This window comes from Apostichopus japonicus, chromosome 16 (genome assembly GCF_037975245.1).
Source record: "Apostichopus japonicus isolate 1M-3 chromosome 16, ASM3797524v1, whole genome shotgun sequence".
Classification (NCBI taxonomy): Eukaryota; Metazoa; Echinodermata; class Holothuroidea; order Aspidochirotida; family Stichopodidae; genus Apostichopus; species Apostichopus japonicus.
Genome location: NC_092576.1, coordinates 9,118,087 through 9,144,066, shown reverse-complemented (window position 1 = coordinate 9,144,066; position 25,980 = coordinate 9,118,087). Strand labels below are relative to the sequence as shown.

Below are 25,980 nucleotides of genomic sequence, written 5' to 3'. Positions count from 1 at the left end.
TTCATTAAAAGTAAGGGGCGTAGCCAGGATTTGCAAAATTGTATGCACAACTATCTGAGCGGAGCGCCACCGTCGGTTGGCGCGGAGCGTACAAGAACAATTTTGGTTTTACAAACCCCTCAGATGGCCGGAAACGGCCCTTCCCGAGTGTTCATTCTGGTTTACATACTGTACAAATGTCACATCTAATATATTTGTTTGTTATATGTGTTAAAGTTGTCCCTTTGGACATAGGTCTGTATTTATGTTTCATTTCAATCTCATTATTGAACTATAGATTTGTGCAATTTACAACGTTTAAGTCATTGGATTAACAATAGAAAATTAAGTTAGGCTAAATGTGCTGGGAAGTACTAACATGGGGGCTGTTATTTATAACATCACTACTGTATGTGTACAGCATACTGTATATAAGGTATTAACACAGGTCTACTGTATACATAGTTGGTTAAAGAATGCTCTACTGTAATCTACATTCTACAATTATATATATTGTAATTTTACTGTAGAAAATTGTAGATCTGTTTCTGATATTATTGGATTTATTTTCAAAATAAAAATAAAACAAAACTGTTATGGATTTATTTTCACCTGAGTTGGAGTATTGAACGCAACATTTTATGACCCTAAATACAACATGAGACCCTCAAACTGATATTTATGGCACTTACTGTACTGTACTGCAAATGGATTTATTTTCAAAAACAAGATAAAACAAAACTGTTGGATTTATTTTCACCTGAGCTGGAGTTTTGAACACAACATTTTATAACCCTAAATACTACATGAGTCATGAGACCCTTGAACTGATATTCATGGCACTTACTGCAAAAAGCTATTGATTATTGACCTTTCCATGTTTCGTATTTATCCCTAATACTGTAGATCCACATTTCTCAGTTATTTGCTATGGCAGTACGCCTAAAGTGCTCTGTTGGGTTGGGTGTGTTGTAGTTTTAAGATCCAAGTTTATAACTATTGTTCTATAATCGTAAATGAAAGATCACTGGGCAGGAAGTAGTTCACATGTACTCTACTGTAATAAGTTTTGACATGTGTTTATTTAAAGGAAGGATGAGGATATTGCTAAGTCGTCCAACCCATGACAAGTCAGAGAAATAGACATGATTAGTTTCCACCATTAATATCATTGTTTTGGATCTAGGGATCATTATAAATATCATTAATATTTATGCAGTGTATGTAACTAAATCATGTTTTTCCAGAGCTGGTAGTAGTTATTTGGAACTCTTAGTATTTATTTATTCATTTGGTTTCTTGTCTTCATTTCTCTTCCAGGTGGTTCTTGTCAGGAAAATATTTATTTGGAGGTTGGAAAGCAAGGTTTAGTACCTTGTCATTTTGAAAACTTTGACATTATTGGCTGGATTAATGGTGATGGCGATGTAACAAATACTTCCCCATTCATTTACATGGAGGGTTCACAGATATATGGAAGAGGGTATGAGAGTGGAGACTATGACATGTATCCAAATGGTTCTTTGATCATCAATGGAGTAAAATTGTCTAACAAATTTAATTACACAGTTTTATTCGATCCTCATCCCGCTGGTGCAAATGAGTTCATTGTAGTCCCAGTGAAAGTCTATGGTAAGTATTGTTAGCCCCATTGAACAGATTAATGGGGCAATGTTTTGTAATTACGTAACAAAATAAGTTGTAGGAAGGTTGCATGGCTCTTGTGTAACATTAATAGGGTACATTGCGTAGATTAGGGGGCCAATTTTTTTGGTTCCTTGCTTTAGCAAAAGGAACCTATGCAGTCAGGTTGGCGTGTGTGTGTGTGTGTGTCTGTGTGTGTGTGAGTGTGTGTATGCGATGTCCTTGGTTCGTTAACACGATAACTCAACAGTTGGATTGAAGTCATACTTGGTACATAGATGCGCCATACTGAGTAGGATAACCCTTTTGATTTTGGTGCTCATCTCAAGAATATTTATGAGGTAAAAGGGTCAAATGTAAACATTTTTAGAATTGAATCATACTTTGTGTGAAGGTGTTGGTAGATAGCCAGCCGGTACATGATAATGTATGTTCAATATGATATTATGCACATTTATTAGGGCCAGTGCTTCAATTGATTTTTGCTAAAAATAGCTTGTAAACATGGTAAGTTACAATATTTACTAGGTAGGTCCACAGTCAGTGAAAGAACCTTGCTGATCAATTTAATAAAAATGACGAAAGCTTGGGATTATAATCTCAATTGGCAAGGAATCACAATAAGCCTTAAATGGCTTTCTGGTTCTCAGTTCTGTGCTCTGGCAGAACGCCTACAGCGCTCCACAATTTCAATTCATTTCCTTTAGGGTCAATAGAGGTAATTTTCTAAAAACCCATTCTTCTGTACTTAACGTCATGGACCATACTGTCACCACAAACATATTTCTACACTACAAGCCTGTATCATCTCAGACTCATTGTCGACAGTAGGCATCCGTACATAACAGTGTAGCAATGAAACCGGTGTACGCGCTGTATACCACGTTGCTGGGTTCCTCTAGCTCTTTCTGTCCAGTGTATTTGTCATAAGCACAGAGGTTTTGATATGTCCGGTGCGGTCCTACTAAAACCCGCCCGATACAAACGCAGCCGTCCAACATAATTGTCAGCCAGATTTTAACAGATTACAAGGTTTGATGCGGTGAATTGTAAAACTTACCCACAAAGTTCTGTTATCCTATGACTCAACGTAAGCCCGGCTTACATTGCAGTTTTCCTGCAGGTTGTGTGTGTACAGGCTAAAGTTATGCCTGACGTAAGTACGAAAGTGATATTGGGCAATGAATCACAAAATCTCTTGACTTGCTGGTTCACCTTATAATAGTATGTTATTTTATGGTTTCTTGTCTTCATTTCTCTTCCAGGTGGCTCGTGTCAGGAAAATATTTATTTGGAGGTCGGAAAACAAGGTGTAGTGTCATGTCACTTTGAAAACTGTGACATAATCGGTTGGATTTATGGTAGTGGTGATGTGACTAGTACTTCCCCATTCATTTACAAGGAGGGTTCAAAGATGTATGGACAAGGGTATAGGAACGGAGACTATGGCATGCATCCAAATGGTTCTTTGATCATCAATGAAGTAAAATTGTCTAACGAATTTAATTACACAGTTTTATTTGTTCCTCATCCCACTGGTGCAAATAACTACTTTGAAGTCCCAGTGAAAGTCTATGGTAAGTATTGTTTGCCCCATTGAACAGATTAGTAGAGCAATTTTTGGAATGACGTAACAAAAATAACTAAATAGAAAGGTTGCATGGCTCTTGTGTAACATTGAGAGGGTACATTGTAAGTGTTGCTGGTATGATGTTGTAATGATGTAGATGGCTGTGTTGCATACAGTATGTGTAGTTATTATTGCCTCAAGAGTTACAAAGAAGTGCAACATTGACTTAATATCACATACAGCACAGTTCAGGTGCAGTGTAAAGTACAGTAGCCTCCCATGTAAATGTAATATAACTGTTAATTTTTGTGCTAGCATGCTAAAGTTGTTATTAAATGACAATTATAGAATTAATATTGGTAAATAATGCTGAAATTCCTGTATCTACCCTCACTCTTCAGTCTACTCCCCACCTACACCCCTGCCGAACTCCTGGACACTCTTTTCCAATTGTCTTTTACATGCAAACAAACTAGATGAAAAAACACTCAAAAAAGTAGAACAGCTCCAAAAGTAAACAAGGTCACATGTGTCATGAGACAGCTGATATAGTTTGATGTACTGTAACACTAGTCACTGTTTTTTGTTTGTAAAAAGCTCTTACTTGAGAATTTATTTTAGTCATTATCATAGTCCACATGCCTTGTACTGTACAAAGAATCTCAATGTCAGTTTAGAAGAATGCCATTATTTGATAAATTCACAGACTTTTGCCACTTTTTGCTAATGTCCTTTCTACGTAAGACCTGTCATGACCTCAGTAAGGACACAAAACAATACCCTGCTGATGGAATAGCCTAGCTGTCATTTTATATACACTTCTTTCGTTTCAAAATCTTAGTGACCATGATAGTGACCTTACCCCTACTTCTACTCTTTTGCACAGAATTCCATTGCATACATAATTAGTAGCTAATTGTTGATGGAAAATATTGGCAAACCTTTGAGCCCAATCTTGAATTTTTTTGTCCTAACAATGACCTCTAGTCCTATGGTTCTATTTTCATACTTTTTTACAGCCTCTTCTGGCAGAGTGACAGTTGACATGCATACATATGATATTACAATAATCTCCTTAATTTGAAGTTATGGTTAAGTGAAACTTCCTTTTAGATGTTACATTTTCCATCAATGCTTGCAGATCAATTTTAGAAGACTGCAACATTTGGTTTTCTCTGACATAAATCAGGCAGTAATGGATATGAATATTTACTGTTTTCAACAGTTGATTTGATAAGAAAGAAATCTTGCAATTAATGGTAACTCTGTTTCTTACTGCAGTTCCACCTGAGCCTGGCTATCCTGTGGTAAATGGAAGAGCCAAGAAGTCGTCATACATAGAAATACAAGTGGTTTCATCAACTGTTCCTTGACCGGCATTAGACCAAGAGTCCATCTGGAATGGGTTGCCTCACCAGATGAAATTTCTCTGAACAGTTCGCACAGAGTGACTGATAACAGTGATGGGACGTATAATACATATCTTACTTCTAGTTATAAAGTGATGAGCAGTCCAACTGGGAGAGTTTCTGTAATATGCAGAGTAGCTGGACAGATGGCAGACTTGTTCCCATCAGTGACTACCGTCTATTTGCTGTTAGAACAACGTAAGTTGCAGATACTGAGAGAGTATATTATTTGTTCACAGAGATGTTAATGCTGCAACTTTGTAGTTTGTACAGTACATCGATTTGCACAAATGAGTGTATTTTTTGGCGGGGTTTGACCACCATTCTGTCACAGAGGAGGGGTTTCAGATGTTTGACATCCTGGGGGAGTGGTGTAAGGGGAGAGGGTTCCCATCACCTTTTAATAAAATAGTAGGTGCTTAGATGCAAAATTGTGCTACAAATCATTTTTTTTGCAACTTAAAAACAATTTGAACCTTAAATGTTCACTTTTATGCAATAATGGGAAGGGGTTGCTTCCCCTAGCGGCCTAGCCCTATGCCAACCCCTTCAGAAATGTTAGCCAAATAAAGGGTTCTGAGAAGCAAATAGTACTATACTTTTCAAACAATTTTTAACTGATTGTGTCACACATGTAGCAGATCTTTGCACAGTAAGGTGATGTCTTACACTTACAGTACTGTAGGTATGATAATGTTGTTAAAGTTAGGAAACTTGCAGGTGTACTTTCTAATGGTGCATTGATCATGGCTGTGAATCTGTGTTATTCCATACGACTAATTATTGCATCTGGACAACCTAATATGATGTAAAATACAGGTTGTCTGAGGGACCACAGGAAAAATTCCTTGAAAATACTGTGGCTGTTAACAGTCTGTACTTACTGTAGAAGCTACACTTCATGTCAGGCCTCACAGCATACATAAAATTAACAGGGCTAGGGTGCTCCAACCTCATAGTGCTCACACCAACAAATTTTAATGACTGCATTGTTATCAGACATAAATGATTTTCTTACTTTCTTCCACCATGCTAGGCTTCCCAGTAGTAAATGGTTTGGCCAATCAGCAGCATGTAGTCCTGGATGTGAACAGAGAAGATGAACTAACCTGCTCAATGGATAAAGTCTCACAAGATGTTTCTTTAGAGTTGGTCACAACCTTCCCTGACTCATCAGATGAGATATTATTAGATAACAAAAATCACATCACAGTAAATGAAGATGACACAGTTAATATCACACTTACCTCAAGCATCCGGGTCCTGAGTGATTCAACCCAACATTTTATCCTGAAATGCAGAGTATCAGGTCAGGCAGAAGACAAGTACCCAAAGGCCACTACAGTGGAATTACTTGTAACAGAAAGTAAGCAGTCTCATTTATGCAGTACATCACTAATATCATCCTTCAGTATGCTATTTTTCTAGTGAATATGTGAAGCCACTAACTCTCAATCACTTAGTACTGTATCCACTGGCTAAACAGCATTTGATTTGTAACTTTCAGTGCTTTAGTTGTTTGGCATTGTTTGTATAGTCTTATTTCTTTATATTTAATGTTGCATCACATGGACAGTGTACCATCAGACAGAAAACTGCAGTTGTATTTATAACTATCGAAACAAAGATCAAGTTCAGTACTGTAATGATTGTAGGATTCTGTATCCTGGACACACATTTTAGCCAGGAATGCCAAACCTTCAAACTGCGACACAACTTGTTTTCTTTTGATGAACAAACACCCAAGTAGACACTCCCACAGCTCGGCCTATGCCAAACAACAAAATGCATTTTTATTGAGTAAAAAAACATCTTTTTTTCTTTTCTATTCAAAACATCCACAATCACCTTCTGCCACCCATGTAGTAATAATGACGACGACTGATTCATTTGATTACACCTTTAATGAGGTTTTAAACAACAAAACACAACCAGCAAAACGAACCCAAGTATATAACACGTATAAGGCAGAATAATGCATGGAAGGCCGTAAAGGTCAAAAACACCTACAGCTACAGTAAGATTAACAATATAATACAATATAATACAATAACACCACATTCTCCCCATCTAAAAGAGAAACCAGAAAAACACTTGACAACGTTCGACATAGAAGTATGTTAAAGGTCCAAACGATCAGGAGGTTTACCCTTCCTCGCTGAACGCCTTATGCTTAAAGTCTCTTTTACAGCCAAACTATCTTCAGCTTCACAACCCACTGGGATAGAGCTTTTTTTATCAACACTTGGGGCTTCCTCAGTCAAATCCCTACTATCAACTAAAAGTTCAGTTCCATTTCCGCCCTTAGGCCCCCCCCCCCCCTGAGGTCATTATTCTCTACCACACCAACAGGGGCTAGATGACGGAGTGAGACTGTCGATTCTCTGCCGTCCTGAAAACGGACATGAGCATACTGGGGGTTAGCCTGAATGAGCTCAGCCTCATCGACTAGTGGATCCGTTTTATGAGCACGAACATGACGTTTAACAAGCACAGGACCTGGCGAGCAAAGCCAGGAAGGGACAGAGACCCCAGAGGAGGATCTCCTGTGGAACTTAAAAAATCTCTCGTGTGGTGTTTGATTAGTAGTAGTACACACGAGGGACCGAACTGAGTGTAGGGCATCAGGTAGGACTTCCTGCCAGTGCTTAGCAGGTAGTCCTCTTGTTTCTAGGGCTAACATTATTGTTTTCCAAACTATCCCATTGTACCTCTCAGTTTGACCGTTACCTTGAGGGTTATAGCTTGTCGTTCTACTACATGCCACACCCCTCAACATAAGAAATTCAGTAAGTTCCTTACTCAAGAATGCTGCCCCCCTGTCAGAGTGGATGTATGCTGGGGTTCCGAATAGGGAGAAAACCTGACAGAGGCAAGCAATAACTGTTGACGACGTCATATCGGAACATGGGAAAATAAACGGAAATCTTGAAAACTCATCGACTACTGTCAGAAAGTAAATATTTCTATTGGTGCTAGGCAGTGGTCCCTTAAAGTCTATGTTGAGCCTCTCAAAGGGTTGAGTAGCCTTAACTAGGGGTGAATTACAAGGCTTGTAAAATCTGGGTTTGAGCTTTGCACAGACCTTACAAGCTGCTGTCATCTTCCTCACTTCCTCTATCCCGAATGGAAGGTTCTTCGATTTGATGAAGTGCCACATTCTAGTAACTCCTGGATGACACAACGCATTGTGAAGCTCAGCGAAATTGTCTTCTATGCTAATTGCCGAACAGAATGCTCTAGTCAATGTGTCGGGTGGAATGTTTTCACTTCCTGGGCGATAGACGATATCAAACGTGAAACACGAAAGTTCTATTCTCCAACGCCTCATTTTCTCATTCTTTATCTTGCCCTTGTGCTGAATGTCAAATACATAACTGACAGACTTTTGGTCAGTCGTCAGTTTAAACCGCCTGCCGATTAGGTAATATGACCAATGGCGGACTGCTTCAATGATAGCTAGTGCTTCCTTCTCAACTGCTGGGTGATTCTTCTCAGCTCCATTCAACGGACGGGAGAAAAAGGCGACTGGCCGTCCAGCTTGATTTAGTGTCGCTGCTATAGCTACTCCTGAGGCATCTGTTTCCACTTCGAAAGGAATAGTTTCATCAATTGCCGTTACTACAGAGTTTTCAATGTCTGCTTTCAGACGATCAAAGGCTTTCACAGCCTCCTCCCCCAAAGGAAATGTGGGGGATTCAGTCAGTGGTTTAACTTTGGAAGAAAAGTTAGGTATCCAGCGGGCGTAATAAGCAAACATTCCCATACAACGTCGAAGGGCCTTCAAATTCTGGGGGATAGGCAGTTCCTTCAAAGGGCGGAGCCGCTCGGGGTCAGGTCGCAATTCTCCATCTTCAATTACATACCCTAGGATACTCAGTTGCTTAGTCGCGATAACGCTTTTGTTTTCGTTAAAGGTAATGTTCTTTCGACGAGCGGCATCCAGGAATTTCGCTTGGTTTCGTACTAATTCGGCTTCATTCGCACCTCCTACTGTTACATCATCTAGATAGGCAAACGTTGCCTCGAGGCCCTCTTCCTTGATAAAATTATCAATTTCTCTCTGGAAACAGGGAACTCCATTTGTTATCCCGAATGGGAGCCTAGTATACTGGTATAGGCCCCTATCAGCCTCAAAGGCAGTATATAGTCTATCCTCAGGCTGTAAGGGTATTTGGTGGTAAGCACTGCGCAGATCGAATGTACTGAAAACTTTGTACCGGGCGATACTGTTCACAATGTCATCAATGCGGGGCAGTGGGTAGCTGTCTGGCAGCGTATAGCGATTTATTGTCTCCGAATAGTCTATGACCAGCCGTTTCTTGTGGTTGTCGTTTTTCGTTACCACCACTTGGGCCCTCCAGGGTGAGTTACTTGGCTCAATTATTCCTTCTTTTAGCAATCGTTGGACTTCGCTACTTATGAAATGTCTATCATCCGCGCTGTATCGTCGAGACTTTGTTGCAATGGGTTTACAATCAGCTGCCAGATTAGCAAAAGGTTTAACAGGGTCAACCTCCATAGCGACAAGAGGTTCATTTCCCTGCTGGTCCAGCTTAGCATCGGCAAAAGCACACAGTACCAACGGAGGCAATGCGCCACCGTACTCCAAGATGACGCGTTCATGCTTTATTTGGAAATCTAGTCCTAACAGGACATCGGCGCAGAGATCCGACATAATATATAGCTGTGTTTTTGGATACTGCTGACTATTTAGCTCGATTAAAACTTCACACTTTTGAGAGGACTTTTGTTCAAAAGATGTGGCTGCCATACGAACTGACAATTCTGCTCGCTTCGCGGACAATCCGAGCTTCTCCACAAGATCAGGATGTATGAAGCTATCGGTACTTCCACTATCAACCAGACAGTTAGCGATTTTACCGTTAACCTTAATTTCTATCATTGATCTAGTCAGGGATGTCCCAGCTGACGCAATTGTTGGTCTGTCAAACAAAGCTGAAGCTGTAGAGGCCCTTTGGGAGTTAGCATTTTGCGATGACCGGCACATTTTCCAAAAATGACCCTTTTTGCCACAATTGTTACAGTCCTCATCTCGTGCAGGGCATTCTGAACGAGGATGTCTTTTGTAGCCACAGAAATAACACTTGCCAGGAGCACCGAAACTAGCTCCCCGAAGTGATTCTTGTGATTGCTTGCTTACGCGGGCAGCTGCACTTACAGATGAGTTTTCTGCACCTATTGTTGAACCACAGCTGTAAGATTCTGAATTCTTTTGAGCCGCCTCAAGTGACCTAGCTTGGTCGAACATTGTCTGCAAATCTAATTTCTTATTTTCTAGTAACCGCTGTCTAATAATTTGCGAGTACAACCCACTAATGAACGAGTCCCGAATATATTCATTTCGGTTTTGTTCTGCCGTTACCGCTTTAAAGTCACATTCTTTAGCTAATGCTTTAAGTGTCTGAAGATACTCGTCGAGTGATTCCCCTGCATTTTGTTTACGCGTAGCAAGCCTATGTCTAGCAAATATTTCACTTGTTGGTTTCAAATAAAGTTCCTTCAAGATCTTTAGTGCAGCTCCGTAGGTAGTGCACTCTGAGATAGTTTCGTATATTCGTGGTGATACGAAATTAGTCAGTATACTAAGTTTATCAATCTCACCCGTACTAGGCGTTGGTAGTACTTGCACGAAATTTTCGAATGTTTTGATCCAGTGAGCCCACTCCTTCGAAGCACTGTTCGAATTTGGGTCAGTCTCTAGTCTCTCTGGTCTGAGAATTCTCTCCATTATTGTTGTTTAAATTGTAGTAATAATGACGACGACTGATTCATTTGATTACACCTTTAATGAGGTTTTAAACAACAAAACACAACCAGCAAAACGAACCCAAGTATATAACACGTATAAGGCAGAATAATGCATGGAAGGCCGTAAAGGTCAAAAACACCTACAGCTACAGTAAGATTAACAATATAATACAATATAATACAATATAATACAATAACACCACAACCCATATCCCAAAATAAACATCTTTGCAACACAGACTCTTTTTCCCTTGCTAATCATATATTCATTTTGAGTAGTGAATACTCCAATGTTACCTATAAAGCTACTCCAGAGAAAAAAAACATCCAAATACTGTATCAGTGTTGTTGTTAAGATTTTAAAAATTGGGTGCGCGGGATGCACGTCTTAAAAATGTTTGTGTCCGCTCAGAAAATCTTGCGTCCCTGCAATCCTCCATGAAAACATGTTCTTTAAGATACCTCTACAGGAACACATGTATTACACTCAGTTATAATGACATATTACAACACATTGGCTTGAAAGCAACAGAATAGTCTAGTGATCTCTAGGCCTCTAATGTGTGACACACCAAAAAACATCAAATGATGAACCCTTTACTAATATACTGTACAACTACAAAATGACTGTCAAATTCTGAAGCTGGGAATATTCTCACAGACTAGTTACCATATATGCCGACCTACACATCATACAATGGGCACTACTGTAAGGTATTCAACTCCCCTACTTAGTGTCTGTGAAAATGTTATAGACTAATCATGTGCTGTTAAGGTTGGATATCAACGTAAAGTAAAACGAGTGCTTGGACAGAAATTGCAAGCATAAAAACACTGCACTTTTCAACTGATTTAATTTAACCTCTTTAAATATATAGAAAATATTGTGTACAGTGTAGATCTCAAGAACACATGAACAAGCACCTGAAAGGCCTACTTACCACTTATATGAATCCCTGTTGCAAGTTACAATTACCAGTTACTCAATGCAATTTTATTCATAAGTTTTATATGAAGTTGAATGAATTTTCCCTATTCCTCCACCACTATAGGTTAGCTGGCACAATCCCAAGTTATAAATATCTTTTTATGCAATGAAGATTAAGAACTCTCGCTTTAATAGCTTTTTTCGATGATGTATGAAGTTATAGTTTAGACTTAAATGTTGCAGAATTGTTTTCTGAAGCATGTTGTCAAAGTGACAGGGAAAATGTATGCAATTGTCTCAACTCATAACATTAAGTGAGCAAAACAATGATTCAAATATTATGTGATAGTCTCAGAAACAGTTCAACTGTTTCATTTTTATTGCAAACTTCCCTATCTCTCCACATACAGGGGAAAGTAATGTTTAAGTACTGACTTTGCAGTTCAACAGCATACTATACTTTGTGTTCATTAAGCACTGCAGATTAATGTTTGCTGACACTGGGTCAGGGACTATGAGCCAATCAAATCACAGGAAATTTTAAAGCATTGACTGTGTTAAGCATGAAAATCGATGTAAAGGTAATTTTGCTAACTCTGTACCTTGCGATTGGTTAGTTATGATCATATTTGTTTTCGAAGCAGTCACCTTTAAGATTGGAAAATTTTTTGGTTCTTTTGAGAAGAGGTTGTCATATTTTGAAAACAAAGACAGATGTTCATTCAATAATGTGTTTTGAATAGGCCTTGTTGTGGGTATGTACATGGGGATTGTTTATCAAGAAAAATGAGTTGCATCCATAGGAAGCAATTGTTTGAAGATTTTACGTCAGTGGCTAAAACATTGTGTCCCGGATGCTGAATCCTGCATTGATAACAATGATGCTGTACAGTATTCATCATCTCATACCCAATTTACACACTGGAAAAGTTATGAAACTCCCTCACTAAAGCACTTTGTTAGAACAAATACTAACAGTGGATGCATTACCACGAAATCCCTGCCAAAAACTTGTATCAGTCATGGGGATTTTCAGTTTTTGTGTGCAAGTTCTTAAGAAATCATAAAGGTTGCTGAGAGTATTTTGCATATTACCATACCGTAGGCTGATAGCAGGAACTATGTTGCTTACAGTGATCGAAGCTCCCCCAAAGAGTTTTGTGGAATATTTTGCAACCTTTTCAGACATTGCTGAAATATTTAACTGTTTGGACTGCCAAGTTTCGAAATAAACAAAACACTTTCTTGCCATACCGTAGCAGGTATTTGCACCTGACCGTAAGGAGATGGTTAAATCATAAAGCTGTGATAATTTTGTGATGATAAAATGTAGTATGCTGTCCCACAGTAACTTGATCATGGCTGTATATCAGCCTTTTTCCGGCAGACTAATTTAAACATCTGAACAACTTATGCCAACTGCAAAGATTCTTTAAAATTTGCCTTGGCTCTTTTTCAGTCTGTAACTTACATTGCTGTACTAGCTAAACATACTATCTACTTACTATCTTGCCTGAAAGCATCCAATTGTCAGTAAGCCCTGTGTGTCAAACAGTTTTTGAAGATCAGAGGGGTAACACCATCATTCCTCTTGGTTACAAAATTGCATACAGTAGTTAGGAGACAAACAATTTCTTATTTCATCTTGTTAGGCTTCCCAGTAGTGAATGGTTTGGCCAATCAGCAGCATGTAGTCCTGGATGTGAACAGAGAAGGGGAACTAACATGCTCAATGGATAAAGTCTCACAAGATGTTTCTTTAGAGTTGGTAACAATCTTCCCGGATTCATCAGATGAGATTTTACTGGATAATGAAAATAAAATCACAGTAAATGGAAATGACACGGTTAATATCACACTTACCTCAAGCTTCCGGGTCCTGAGTGATTCAACCCAACATTTTATCCTACAATGCAGAGTATCAGGTCAGGCAGCAGACAAGTACCCAGAGGCCACTACAGTGGAGTTACTTGTAACAGAAAGTAAGCTCTTAATTTATGCAGTAAATTACATCATCCCAGCATTGTTACAAACGCGGATGAGACATTACTGGATAAAAAAATTCATAGCACATAGAGATGAATCGGCTAATATCGCAGTAACCTCAAGCTATGTAGTTGCAGGTATAAGTTTGCTGTATGGTAGTATGCACAACACTCTCAGTAGCTGTAATGATTTCTTAAGAACTTGAATAACACTGATAATCTCACTCCCATGACTGAAATCAGTTGAGAGTAGGGAGATCCTTGGAAACTTGTCCACAGTTAGTGCTAGTTCTAACTTAGTGACATTTGTTGCCAGTACTGTCCTTTACACATTCAATTCATCAATGGTCAACATGTTACAAGTTTGTGGTTAAATATTAAAAGTTGATTACGTACTGCATGTTGAAAAACATAAGCTTCCTTTCTCCCAGCATTTTCACATGTCATAGGGGAAAAGTTTTTGTCACATGGGAACCCATCAGAAATCAATGTCTTTAAAAGTGATTATGGAACCCTTATTTGTCTTCTGCAAGCAGAATGTTACGTGTCTGTAGTCTGCATCAATCACATTGTCAAAGTTGTACTGTGTGCAAATTCTTGATGGAACTGACATTATAACTATCAAAGAAATCCTACTGAGGAGCTTCTCAAGGAATTTGAAGTAGGCTACAGTATGTTCAAAGTTAATCCAACACTTTTCTGAAACATATGAAATTGTGAATGTGGATTTAGTGTTACGTCAGAAGGGTATTGAAATTACTGCTAAATATTTAAGCATAAATTTGAACTGATATTTTCCTAAGTAATACACATTTATGTGACTTTCAGAGTAGTTATTGCTCTGTATATAGTAAGTGGTTATGCATCTGTTATTTCTTTCTTTATTTTTCAGCCACATCAATGCTCCCTGTGCCTGTTATTGATGGATGCTATAGTCAATCAGAAGCCTGCACACTCATGATGACTACGGAAGGAACAATTACCTGTTCTGTCAAGGGTGTACCCCACCACTATGACCTGAATCTTGATTTGTACACCCTTCCAGATCTCCGTTGTCTTTCTCTGATCACCGACAGGATTGACACTCACCGCAGTGGTTACTATGACATCATCACTAGCTGTCGTTACATTGTTGATGAGACATTCATCGATACTATGGTCCATTGCTTTTTGTCAGGAACTGACAGGAATATTCAACCTGTGAACTCTACAGTTAAAGCCAAGGTCATGTGGCAAGGTAAGAGACAAATGACCATCAAAACCACTGAAAATTCTTCTACACAATGCCTAATAAATTTCTGTGAGAACTTTCAAAGCAAAATGTGAAGATTGAGTGTTTGTGAATGCGAATTGCTAACTAGGTGCCTCAGAAATTACTCAGTTGGTTTAGTGGATCTCATAGGTTGTCTGAGGTTCTTGGTGACAAAAGGTGAAAACTTTGTATTGTTAAAATAATTTCTTTCTTAATATCTGTTATTTGTTTATATCACTATAAGTTTTTTCAAGATAGATCGACCACTCCTCCGCCACGCTGCGTCCCATCCCCCTTGTGGGTAGGTAGGAGGGAATTGAGTCAGGTAAGCTTGTCACTTGTAAATATCGAAACCAGGTTAGTTTTTGGTTCCTTGCTAAAAGCAAAGGAACCTATGTATTCAGGTTGGCGTGTGTGTGTGTGTGTGTGTGTATGTGCGTGTGTGTGTGTGTGTGTGTGTGACGCTTAAGCTTGTATGCACGATAACTCAACAAGGGATTGACTGATCATGATCAAACTTGGTGGGTGGGTGGCCCATAGTGAGTAGATGAACCCTATTGTTTTTGGTGCCCACAAAGGTCACCAAAGGTCAGTTATGGTCCAAAAACCCAAAATACTAAAACTGCAATAACTCCCAGTGCCAATGTGCGACAAGGTTGATATTTTGGGACAAGTTGTGAACTGGTTAGGGAAACATTTTGAAACTTAACGGTCATGTGATGTGAGGTCACCAAAGGTCAATTAATGTTAAAAAACTAGTTTTTTTGCGATAACTTGAGAACGAATTGTCCGTTAGGGTTGGGAGTTGCTTCAGTGTAATCCAGTTGTCGACCCGCATCTGGGTGACCCTTGACCTCAATTTGACCTCTGGTGACCTTTTCATGTTTTGGGGATTTTTACAGTTTCGATGCTATTTTCAGATGTCAAAGGTACCTTCCGATCATAAATATCGATAGGTTGACCCCCGTGTGACCTTTGTGTGCGAACTTATAAGGGGTCAAAGTTTTCGGTCGGAGTTAGGATGGCTGTACAGACTTATCGTGTTGATTTTTGGAATCAGCAGATCAAACTACATTTGAAACCAAGGTCAAAAGGTCAAAGGTCACATTAGAAAAAATGTGCTTAGTTTGGGAGAAAACGGGCGAAAAAGAAAATGTTTGGTTTTGATGCTAGATTTGGATATCAAAGGTACCTTCCGATCAAAAATGTCAATGGGTTGACACCTGGGTGACCTTTGTGTGTAAAGTTATACAAGGTCAAAGTTAATTTTCAGACATTTAATGCAATAACTCCCAGAGCCAAGGTGTAACAAGGTTGATATTTTGGGACAAGTTGCAAATGGTATAGAGGAATATTTTCAAACTTAACGGTCATGTGATCCGAGGTCATCAAAGGTCAATTAATGTTAAAAAACTAGTATTTTGGGTGAGAAAATGGGCAAAGAAAAAAATGTTTGAATTTTTACAGTTTTGATGCTATATTCACGTCTCACCAATCAAAAATGTCAATAGGTGTACCCCAGGTGACCTTTGTGTGTGAAGTTATATGAGGTCAAAGTAAATTTTCAGACATTTAGTGCAATAATTCCCAGTTCCAAGGTGTGACACAGTTGATATTTTGGGACAAGTTGCAAATGGTATAGGGGAATATTTTCAAACTTAACGGTCATGTGATCCGAGGTCACCAAAGGTCAATTAATGATAAAAAACTAGTATTTTTGCGATAACTTGAGAATGAATTGTCCGTTAGGGTTGGGAGTTGCTTCAATGTAATCCAATTGTCGACCCGCATCTGGGTGACCCTTGACCTCAATTTGACCTCTGGTGACCTTTTCATGTTTTGGGGATTTTTACAGTTTCGATGCTATTTTCAGATGTCAAAGGTACCTTCTGATCATAAATGTCAATGGGTTGACCCCCGTGTGACCTTCGTGTGCGGAGTTATACGAGGTCAAAGTTAATTTTCAGACATTTAATGCAATAACTCTCAGTTCCAAGTTGTGACACGGTTGATATTTTGGGACAAGTTGCAAATGGTATAGGGGAATATTTTCAAACTTAACGGTCATGTGATCCGAGGTCACCAAAGGTCAATTAATGATAAAAAACTAGTATTTTTGTGATAACTTGAGAACGAACTGTCCGTTAAGGTTGGGAGTTGCTTCAATGTAATCCAGTTGTCGACCCGCATCTGGGTGACCCTTGACCTCAATTTGACCTCTGGTGACCTTTTCGTGTTTTGGGGATTTTTACAGTTTCGATGCTATTTTCAGATGTCAAAGGTGCCTTCTGATCATAAATGTCAATAGGTTGACCCCCGTGTGACCTTCGTGTGCGAAGTTATACGAGGTCAAAGTTAAAAAATATTAATGAGGTCACAGGTCAAACGTGAAAAACTCCCAAGTTGCAATAACTTGGCTACTATTTATTGGAATTTCGTCAAACTTGGTATGATATTGGTAGATAGTCTCCACACACTGATGTGTGTTGCAATTGATATCATGCATGTTAATAGGGGGGGGGGGGCCTAGCATTATTTTGTTATGAAAAGTTTGTATGCACAATAACTCAACAAGGGAATGACCAATCATTACCATACTTGGTGAGTGGGTGGCCCATAGTAAGTAGATTAACCCTGTTGATTTTGGTGCTCATTTCATGAATATTAATGAGGTCATGGGGTCAAACGTGAAATACTCCAAATTGCAATTACTTGGCTACTATTACTAGTCAGAATTTCGTCAAACTTGGTATGATGATAATGGTAGATAGTCTTCACACACTGATGTGTGTTGCAATTGATATCAGGGCTTAGCATTACTTTGGCAACAAAAGTTTGTGAGCATAAATTACTGTTGTTGTATTAGGGCTTTGTTAGAAATTTCCCTATGAATGGAACTAATGAACAGCAGCAAGGAACCATGAAATGTTTTCATTCTGGTTGGAATATCTATTTGCTCCTCGCTTACCTGTTTGCTTACCATGGCAGCGGCCCAATCTGCTCCAGACCAGATGGCAACTGCTACAATAGTAGACAGTTTCTCGACTCATCCAGCAGAACAGGACCAGCCGGTCCCACAAAATTTGCCCCGATCGCATTTCCCGAGGAGAGTCTCTCCTATCGTCCTGGACCAGTACGCACTGCAGATCCAAGCCTCGAGGCCTTTTCAGAACTATGGTATTGCCTTGAAGACTTTGAGGATGACCGGTTGTCTAGGAAGGTTCAGATGAAGAAGAAGTGGAACCAAAGGGTAACACCCTCCCACCAGACCTCATTGCGAAGTTGGTGGCCATATTTAGGCAGAGGCTGGGGTTTAAGGACTCACTAACAGAGGCCACGGCTTCAAAGTTGTTGTCCCAGCTGTGCTCCACAACGAGGCACCAGCAGACAAGTCCTTGTTTTCCTGGTTGACCCGCTCTGCTATGAAAGAGTGGAAGACATCCAGAAACGAACCGCCTTCCCTCTGATGCAGGTTAAAGGGTGAACGAGGACATGTGGAAGTGCTTGTTCCGTCCTCCTCCAATCCCTAGGGACATGAAAGACTGCCTCCAAGCGGAGCAAGGCATAGCGAGTGGTACCTTCAAGTGCCACTCTTCGAGCTGGACTAGGCATCCCGAGTTGGCATGAAGTTTGCATCAACATTTCTGTTGCATCAGCAACAGTTGCTGGAGTACATGTACCAGATCCCAGACCATGAAGCCACCAGATTGTGGGCTCCTGGCTAGATCCAGATACTGGTAGCAGCAGCAGTAGCAATCACCATGGTACAACCCCCAAGGGCAACAAGGGCACCAAATGGCTAAAGCGCTGGCCTCGCAAATAGCGGTACAGCCAACAGTCGCGTACGACAGACCCCGATAAGACCAACAGAGCAGCCAGCTGACCAGGTCAAGGTTCAGTGCCTAACGGCCCCAGGGATGTTCACCCTACCACCTCCCGTAACTACTACGATCCAGAGCAGCGCTTTTCTTGACATGCCGGTGCCGTTAGGCAACCTGGACAATGCTAAAAAGCGAGAAGTGGAGGAACGGAGGTTTCTTCCAGGAGCAGATGCCCCTCGCCTCTATCCCTCCAGATGCTTCCTTGAGGGGCTGAGGAGCGTTCCTCAGCAATCTCACAATCACAAGGGAGTGGAGACCCTGCCAGCGGGAGGTGCATATCAACACTCTAGAGATGGAGGAGGCAGCCAGAGCCCTCCACCATATCAAGAGCAACTCTCCTGGACCACCTAGTGAGGGCCTTCTGCGACAACCCGACGGTGATGGCCTACATAAACAGGCAGGGAGGGACCAAGTCCCAGTCGCTTTGTGCGCCAACTTGGGACCGGCTTCACTGGGCTAAGACAGGAACATCTCCGAGCCTTGCACATCTTGGGGAAGGAGAAGGTGATGGCCGTTGAGCCTCCCACAATCGTAGCAGTGCCACTCTGTGCGTTAGTGTAGTAGGAACAGGTAAGAGAGGTGTGAATTAAATACCTCAAAACTTATGGTTTGGGTATTTTAGAAAAGAGGATACTTACGTGTCTCACCCACCGCCAAGCACAAGACTTGGGCACCATACGCAATGCCAATGACTCGTCTGCTGGACGCAGACCTCCACAGAATGACCACACCATAGTTCGGGAGCCTATCAGCATGTTTTACTGTCTCACCAGTTGCACCCAGTGTCACTCTCCACAGCTCGATAGGCCCGGCCATACAAGTGGTCCCGGACATCTCAGATCTGACATGCCACGCCGACTACGATTTTCACCCAGATCTCCAGGTTTACGTCATTGTTCACTTACATGGTTGTCATCCCTGCATTTATATGGTCACCCATCACTCATCTCACTTGTGCCTAACAGATGCCTTGGATTCTCTCTCCCTTTTTGTGTTGGGTCACGTACCCCACAGCCTACCCTGCTGCAGCCTCTTGGCTGCTTCTGAATGGAAAAATCCGGAAGGAATAGATAGTGTGCGGACACCCGTAGCAGAAGTCACCGTGGCGCATTGCAAATTAAACCAGTTGAATTTTAATAGATCAGGAAAGTAGTGTTTGACTGATAATGGGTTAGATAATTGGCATCAGGCCCAATATCAGACAATTGGTAAATAATCAGCATTGGCAAAATCCATTGCGCTACCGAATATTTGGAACCGATTATTACGTCCAACATAAATGATTGTATTTTTCCACCCTTTTGATTTACCACAACCACAACGAGAGAATAATGTAACTCATTCGATTAAACGCTATTCATAGCCGGAGAAGGTGCGGTAATCTACCGTGTAACGGTATCGCAAGTTCCTCACGCGAGTTTGTACTAATGCTGTTCGATACAACTTCATACAGTTTACCCGTGTTAAGCTAAGGGGTATGACGTAATTATTATTTTCTTCACTTCGCTTCTTGCATCTAAAAAAACCTTCTGTTATCCATGTTTAACGATTGACAAGAAAGATTTATTGTCTTGAATAAATATAAAACTAAAGCAATATACTTTTGAACCACTTTGACCGTAGGTGAAAACTGGAAAGTGAAAACGATTAAACATTGGGCTTAATTCATTGTGACTTCTACGTACATTAGGCTAGTCTGGCTAGAGAACGGTTGAGCTTCATAACTGCTTAGTTGGAAATGCACCCAAGATTTTACAAATATGATAAAATGATGAAATCAAGGCGCTAAATACTAAAAATGTTTGGCGACAGTCCTCAGTAGTTCTACTGCATTACAGTTTTATTGTGATTAGGCAAACATTCTTACCCGTATTTTTGTAAAAAACCTGAAGCAACTTTTTTTCCCCTGACCGTATGAACCATACGTGCTAAAGAAAAACGTTTGCAGTAACTGAACTCCTTCACTGCAACCGACTAAAGCAAGGCTGATTTCCAGCAACGCGCGAAAAAGTCAATGGGACTTTATAGTGTGTGATTTCTCTCACAGGTAGTTAAGTCCATGGAGAAGCGCCATTCACTTACCGTGTATGATCGTTTGAAACAATGTTCGATCGGAAGGTTTCCCTGCAGATGTTAATCACTGAAAGCTTGAAGCAAACGTTCGGGATTGTTTTATATTTCATAATAAAATAAAACTGTTAGCAAACTGCTTATCCACAAAGAGCCTGTGTAAGAGAATGTGCAAAAGTAAGTTGGCCTGAAGTTTCAATCCTGCTAGGATTGAAACGTTAGGCCAACTTACTTTTATATATTATTTTTGATATTAGCTTATATATATTTCGATATCAGATTATGAACTAACGGATATTTTATTTCCGTGCAATATACTTTTCACTTCATTTATGTTGGAGTTGCAACACTGATAATGGTATTATACCAGTTGTAAAAGCTTTCCTTAACTTTTTGTTTTCATTTTGTAGCCAATGGCTACTATTATCCCCTTCTGTAGTCTGTACAGCACTGTCATTAACTGTGTTGTGGCGGGATTGCAATATTTCCACTCATCGTTGTAAACGTACAGTGCCTTATGTATGTCAGGGCTCTTTATTTGCTCCACTAATCATACTGTGAAACTTTAAGTCATTCATTTACATCTTTGATTGTATTGGCCTAGAAGTTGGTAATCATGCATAACACTAAATCATACATTAGACCAGTTCCAGGAAAATCATGAAATAATCCGTAATCAGAATCGGCCCGATTGTCACAGGAACTAATCGGTGAGAACCGATTATCATATAATCATAGAAACATGTACAAGCAACCCCCCCAAACCCCGACAAACACGTTGAACAGCCAGCCTACATGGGCGGGAAATACGCGGAATCGGCAGCTTTACAATTTTCTCATTAAATGTTAATGAAAAAGCAAACATTTTACTTGCCCGTTCTTACCAGTGAAACATTTTTCTGACATTTTCCTGGCCCGGGGCCAACGGGCCAGTGGTAGTGTCAAGTTTTTGTGAAAATCTGATTTTTCTCTCCAAAATATGATTTTTTTTTAGGATATTCAGTCTGTTTTTTTGTGTCAAGAGGTTGGCATCTCTGCGTTAGTATAGTAGGAGAAACTGTAGGTAAGAATCCTCATTGGTAAATACTCAAACCAGTAAGTTTTGGGGTTTATGAAGAAATTTTCCAGATGTTCCCTGGTATGAGTTATCCTTTCATTTAAAATTTCTAAAGGACAAATTTAATATTCTAAAAACTACATCTGGTGATGAGTGGAGAACAAAAGCAATGTCACATACGCCATGTTCCTTGAAACATTGTAACTGCAGTGTCCATGTTTTAAACTGTCATCAAATTATTATTACAAAGGGCAGTGGATTGTGTACTGTTACATAAACAGGACACATTGCATAATCGCTTAAGAATTCTGCCACATAATGTTGAACCAGTGGCAAATGCTGATGGCAACTGGACACAACTCTGTTAGAATTTGGATGATCACCCAATATTGTATACTTTTAACTCTGATGAAGTTATTATAATTAAAGGGCAGTGGATTTTGTTAATATTCAATATTGTTACATTTCTTTTCAGCTACAGATCAAGAATATGAGAGCTTGTTGAGCTGGCAATCAACTTGGGAAATAAGGCTGCTAGTGTTCCTCGTAGTACTTTCTAGTAGGTTACAGTTTATATTACTCTCAATGTGTCAATTATCACTTGTATTAATCTGCTTGGTGTTGTTTCTGTCATACTACTTGTCCAACTAATCTCTTTCAAATTTGAAATGTGTGAGACCTTTGTTTTTCATGTATACGCCCCAAGTTGTGTAACTATAAGATTGTTAGGAATGAGAGTCAATTTCTCCATCAACAGGAATCAGACTTGCTGATAGTATTTCAGTTTTTGGTTCCTTGCTTTTTGCAAAGCAAGGACACCCATGCATTCAACTCGTCGCGTTTGTGTGTGTATGTGTGTATGCGACGCTTGGCTCGTGTACACGATATCTCAATAAGGAAAAACTTGGTGGGTGGATAGCCCATATTAAGAGAAAGAGCCCTATTGTTTTTGGTGCATGCAAAGGTCTCCAAAGGTCAGTTAGGGTCAACAAATGCAAAATATTAAAAATGCAACAACTCCCAGTGCAAAAGTCTGACATGTTTGGGAGTACTGTAGTTGTGAATGGGGCAAGGGATCCGTTTCCAAACATACTGGTTATGCGAGCCAAGGTCAACAAAGGTCATTTAGGGGTCAAAAACAGTAAAAACCTTGTTAATTTGTACAACTATAAATTTAGTATGTCGATCCACGTCAAAAAGTTCTACTACTCATGATGTACTGTAGGTCAAAGGTCATTCAAAGACACAAAAGGTAACTTGAAAACTGGCAAGGAATCACAATTGAGGCTTTCTGGTTCATACGTGGTATTTGGACCTACATCAGCACAGTACCACAAGAACCCTATTGAGTTTTGCAAGGTCAGTCATGAGTACTGTTCCAGGTCAAATAGAGCTCATATATCTGAAACATTGTACGCAAGTTCACTGTGGTTCTAAAGCTTGGATGTGATTCATTATTAATAAGTGTGTGAACTTTATGAAGTACAAGAATCCTGGTTTCTCATGTGGAGGTCAGAGGTCAACAAAGTCATAGAGAACTTCCACCATAAAGATTGGGGAAAAAGCCATATTAAATATATCACTCCACCTGAAAAACCACTATTGTAAGAAAATGTTGCTGTCTCAGGAAATGATTGAATGAATTTGGAATGTGGATCCACCTGATGATATGAAAGACCTTTGAACTTCAAATGAAATGAGGCAATGTGTTGGTTTTCTAGTTTATTTTATTAGATAAGTTGGCTGGTTTGCAGTTCAGCAGACATTTAGTTTACAGTGTATGAAACCTTTTTTTCATGTCACTTCCTAATATTAAGAAGGCATAATGACATTTAGTCTTTCATATCTTTCACATTTTTGCAGTTATAATATTCTGGCTCAATGTCCTTCCGATGAAATGTTGTAAGGATTTACGTAGGAAGTGTCAGGGGATTGTTGCGGTAAGTTACTATGTTCACGTGTAGCTGATGGTTGTGTGTTTCCTATGTCCTACTGTAAGTTTAGACCATCCTCTAATAAAAAATGTATTGTTAGCTCAGTATACTATCCATCTATTAAAATGATTAATATTGGAATAGTTGACCTTAGGGCTTAACATTGAAAAGATGCCTTGCAGTCAATTTGTGCTGCTCAAAACATCTAGACAAAAAAAGTGAATCTGTTTGACATTTACATTGTAGTGCTGTGCCGTTTACACGTTTAAACGTGTAAACGAACGAAACACCGTTTAAACGTTTAATAAAACCTGATGAACGTTTAAACGAAACTATGATATCAACTGAAAATTAAATTATTGGCAAAAATTGCATATCAATTCCCGTGTTTATTTTGTCTACTACGCGAAATAACAACACAACTTACGATCAGTCGAATCATAAACCGCGAACGTAATCCTACTATTGTTCCCCCCCCCCCCCCCCGATGTATCCGGCGATATGAATGGCTTGTATGCACTACATTTCTGATGTATAAATAACATTACTCGGCGCTAATAGATTTTCTACCGGCTTTAAAGGCGTGCACACTGCTTGCTCTAAGCTTTTTGTAAAACTTACCGATTAATCGGCGCTAACAGATTTTTTAATAGGGGCATGAATAGCTTGCGCTCTGCAACGCTGTTATCCTTTTGTGAAAACTTTCTGATTCGCGGCACAAGTGTATTTTATATCGAGCCGGCGGCGCAGATAATCCAGTCAATGCATGTTCGATCGAAATAATTACAATCCATGTCCATCACGTTGAACTCTCTCACCAGACAATACCGGGTCGAATACTCAACTTGGTAATAGTTGTTCAAATACATGATCAAAGGAAATGTATCAATTGGAGATCGTAAAAAAATTGCTTTATAATATGATTGGTCCAATAAATTCAGTAGTGGCTGACTAGGTGTTCGAAGGTACCAAATTGCACGAGGCTCTAGCCATGTTCGCGGGTGGTGTCTTGGCGGTAAAAAAATTCTCTTCAAGGAGTGAAGAGGAAAATACCGTCTTCACTTCAAGTACAAGTTGTAAAAGTATCGCTGGCAAAAGCGGAGATTTGGTCAGCCAAAAAAAAATGTTAAAGTTGTTCACGTTAAAGTTCGAAACATGTGTACATCAACATAAGCGAACAACCAACAGAAGAAATAGTGAAAGGAAACTAACAAAGAAAATAACAAAGAAAAGTTGTCCAATGGCAACATCTGTAATTTCCAGCCATATATGCAACATTTTTACTCCTTTAGTATTCCTTGGCTCAACCTCGACGCCAGGTGTGTCTGTGAATAATGGACTGTGATTGGTCTAATGTTACTTTTTGCATATTTGTTGTTCAACTAACAGAGCCCTGTTCAAATGTTTTCTCACTGCTAGGTGTGTGTTCTGGGCCAGCTGTGTGCGTGGTTGTACATGTCATATGGTATTTTGTATTGCGCAATGTACCTTTCAAGTTTTAACGATCATTTTTTAAACACGAACTTTGCGTAATGTGTTTGAAAAGATTTTCCATATCTTCTACTGTTAAATTGAAGTAAAATAATGAAAACATCACAAAGAGGACAAACACGTTGGATATAACAATTTATTTTGAACTGCATATCGTCATTTGAGTGTTTACTTGTCACAACTACTAACTTTGGCCACCAAGGTCAGTTCAATACTACAAGGTTACCAAACTGATTCACGCATATAAGAAACTGCATAGCCTAATGTTAGGCCTAGCTTTCATCACTCAGCACTGGTATATGGCGTGTGCCTATCATAGCTGACAATGTCGTCTAGCAGAAAAGCTTTCTCTTGTTGCAATTTACTTTCATATTGCAAAAAGAACAGTAAATAGGAGAAACCAAAGTCAACAAATGATGGATGGAAGCTTTAACTTTGTTTTTTTCTAGTAATTGCAATTCACATTTCGGTTTTCTTAAAATAAAAAATAGTACCGAAATTTGGTCGGAAAAGACCGATTACGGTACTAAAACTATTTCTCGCGATTTTCGCGAACGTTTAAACATTTAAACGAATGAAAAATCGGCCGTTTAAACGTTTAGGTCTATAAACGAAAACTCACAGCCCTATTACATTGTGTACATTAATTTTGAGGTTTATGCTTTTTGCACACACACAGTAGAGAAAATACCATGAAACTTAAAAGATAGTGAATTGTTAACTTAGAACTTTAGTTTGTGCAGAGATTGCCTATTGTGAAATTCTACACCAGATAAACTGTTGTTTCATTTGTACGTTAATTTCATGGTTCTTGTTTGGTTTCTGCATATAAAAGTACTGAACATACTCATAAATATAATTGTATCAACAATATACCATTTGTATACATAATCTTTGGTTTTGTGTAGAGTTTCTGTTTGCAATGCTACCCAGATGAACTGTTCCTTTATTGCAATTATTTTATCTTTCATTGTAAGGTTTCAGTAAAATTGAATAGTATGATATCTT

The 25,980-nt window shown here is 39.4% G+C and overlaps 3 protein-coding genes across 16 annotated transcripts in view; 2 read left to right on the top strand and 1 right to left on the bottom strand.

Annotated features, from left to right (window-relative positions):
• LOC139981981 (uncharacterized) overlaps positions 1-25,980 on the top strand; it is a 471,811-nt gene that overhangs the window by 259,405 nt on the left and 186,426 nt on the right. For 9 of the 12 annotated variants that reach the window (XM_071994454.1, XM_071994458.1, XM_071994460.1 and 6 more), the window contains 3 exons: positions 5,639-5,968; positions 12,955-13,284; positions 14,180-14,524. In XM_071994454.1, coding sequence (XP_071850555.1) covers positions 5,639-5,968; positions 12,955-13,284; positions 14,180-14,524 — 1,005 coding nt within the window. The remainder of the gene's footprint in view (positions 1-5,638; positions 5,969-12,954; positions 13,285-14,179; positions 14,525-25,980) is intronic. The other 3 variants (XM_071994452.1, XM_071994453.1, XM_071994455.1) reach the window with 3 other exon arrangements.
• The window catches only part of LOC139981986 (tyrosine kinase receptor Cad96Ca-like), a 196,139-nt gene that overhangs the window by 74,256 nt on the left and 95,903 nt on the right, over positions 1-25,980 (bottom strand). The gene's annotated exons all lie outside the window — the stretch shown is intronic.
• Positions 1,247-4,715, top strand: LOC139981991 (uncharacterized). Its single transcript, XM_071994495.1, has 3 exons — positions 1,247-1,611; positions 2,889-3,200; positions 4,475-4,715. The coding sequence occupies exons 1-3, from the start codon at positions 1,434-1,436 to the stop codon at positions 4,564-4,566; spliced, it is 582 nt and encodes a 193-aa protein (XP_071850596.1). The 5' UTR covers positions 1,247-1,433; the 3' UTR covers positions 4,567-4,715.

Excerpts from the sequence above, each read along its gene's own strand:
- LOC139981991 (XM_071994495.1), top strand. The coding sequence starts at position 1,434 with ATGGAGGGTTCACAGATATATGGAAGAGGGTATGAGAGTGGAGACTAT. Across the intron at positions 1,612-2,888 it reads AGTCCCAGTGAAAGTCTATG|GTGGCTCGTGTCAGGAAAAT; the intron begins GTAAGTATTGTT and ends TTTCTCTTCCAG. Across the intron at positions 3,201-4,474 it reads AGTCCCAGTGAAAGTCTATG|TTCCACCTGAGCCTGGCTAT; the intron begins GTAAGTATTGTT and ends TTCTTACTGCAG.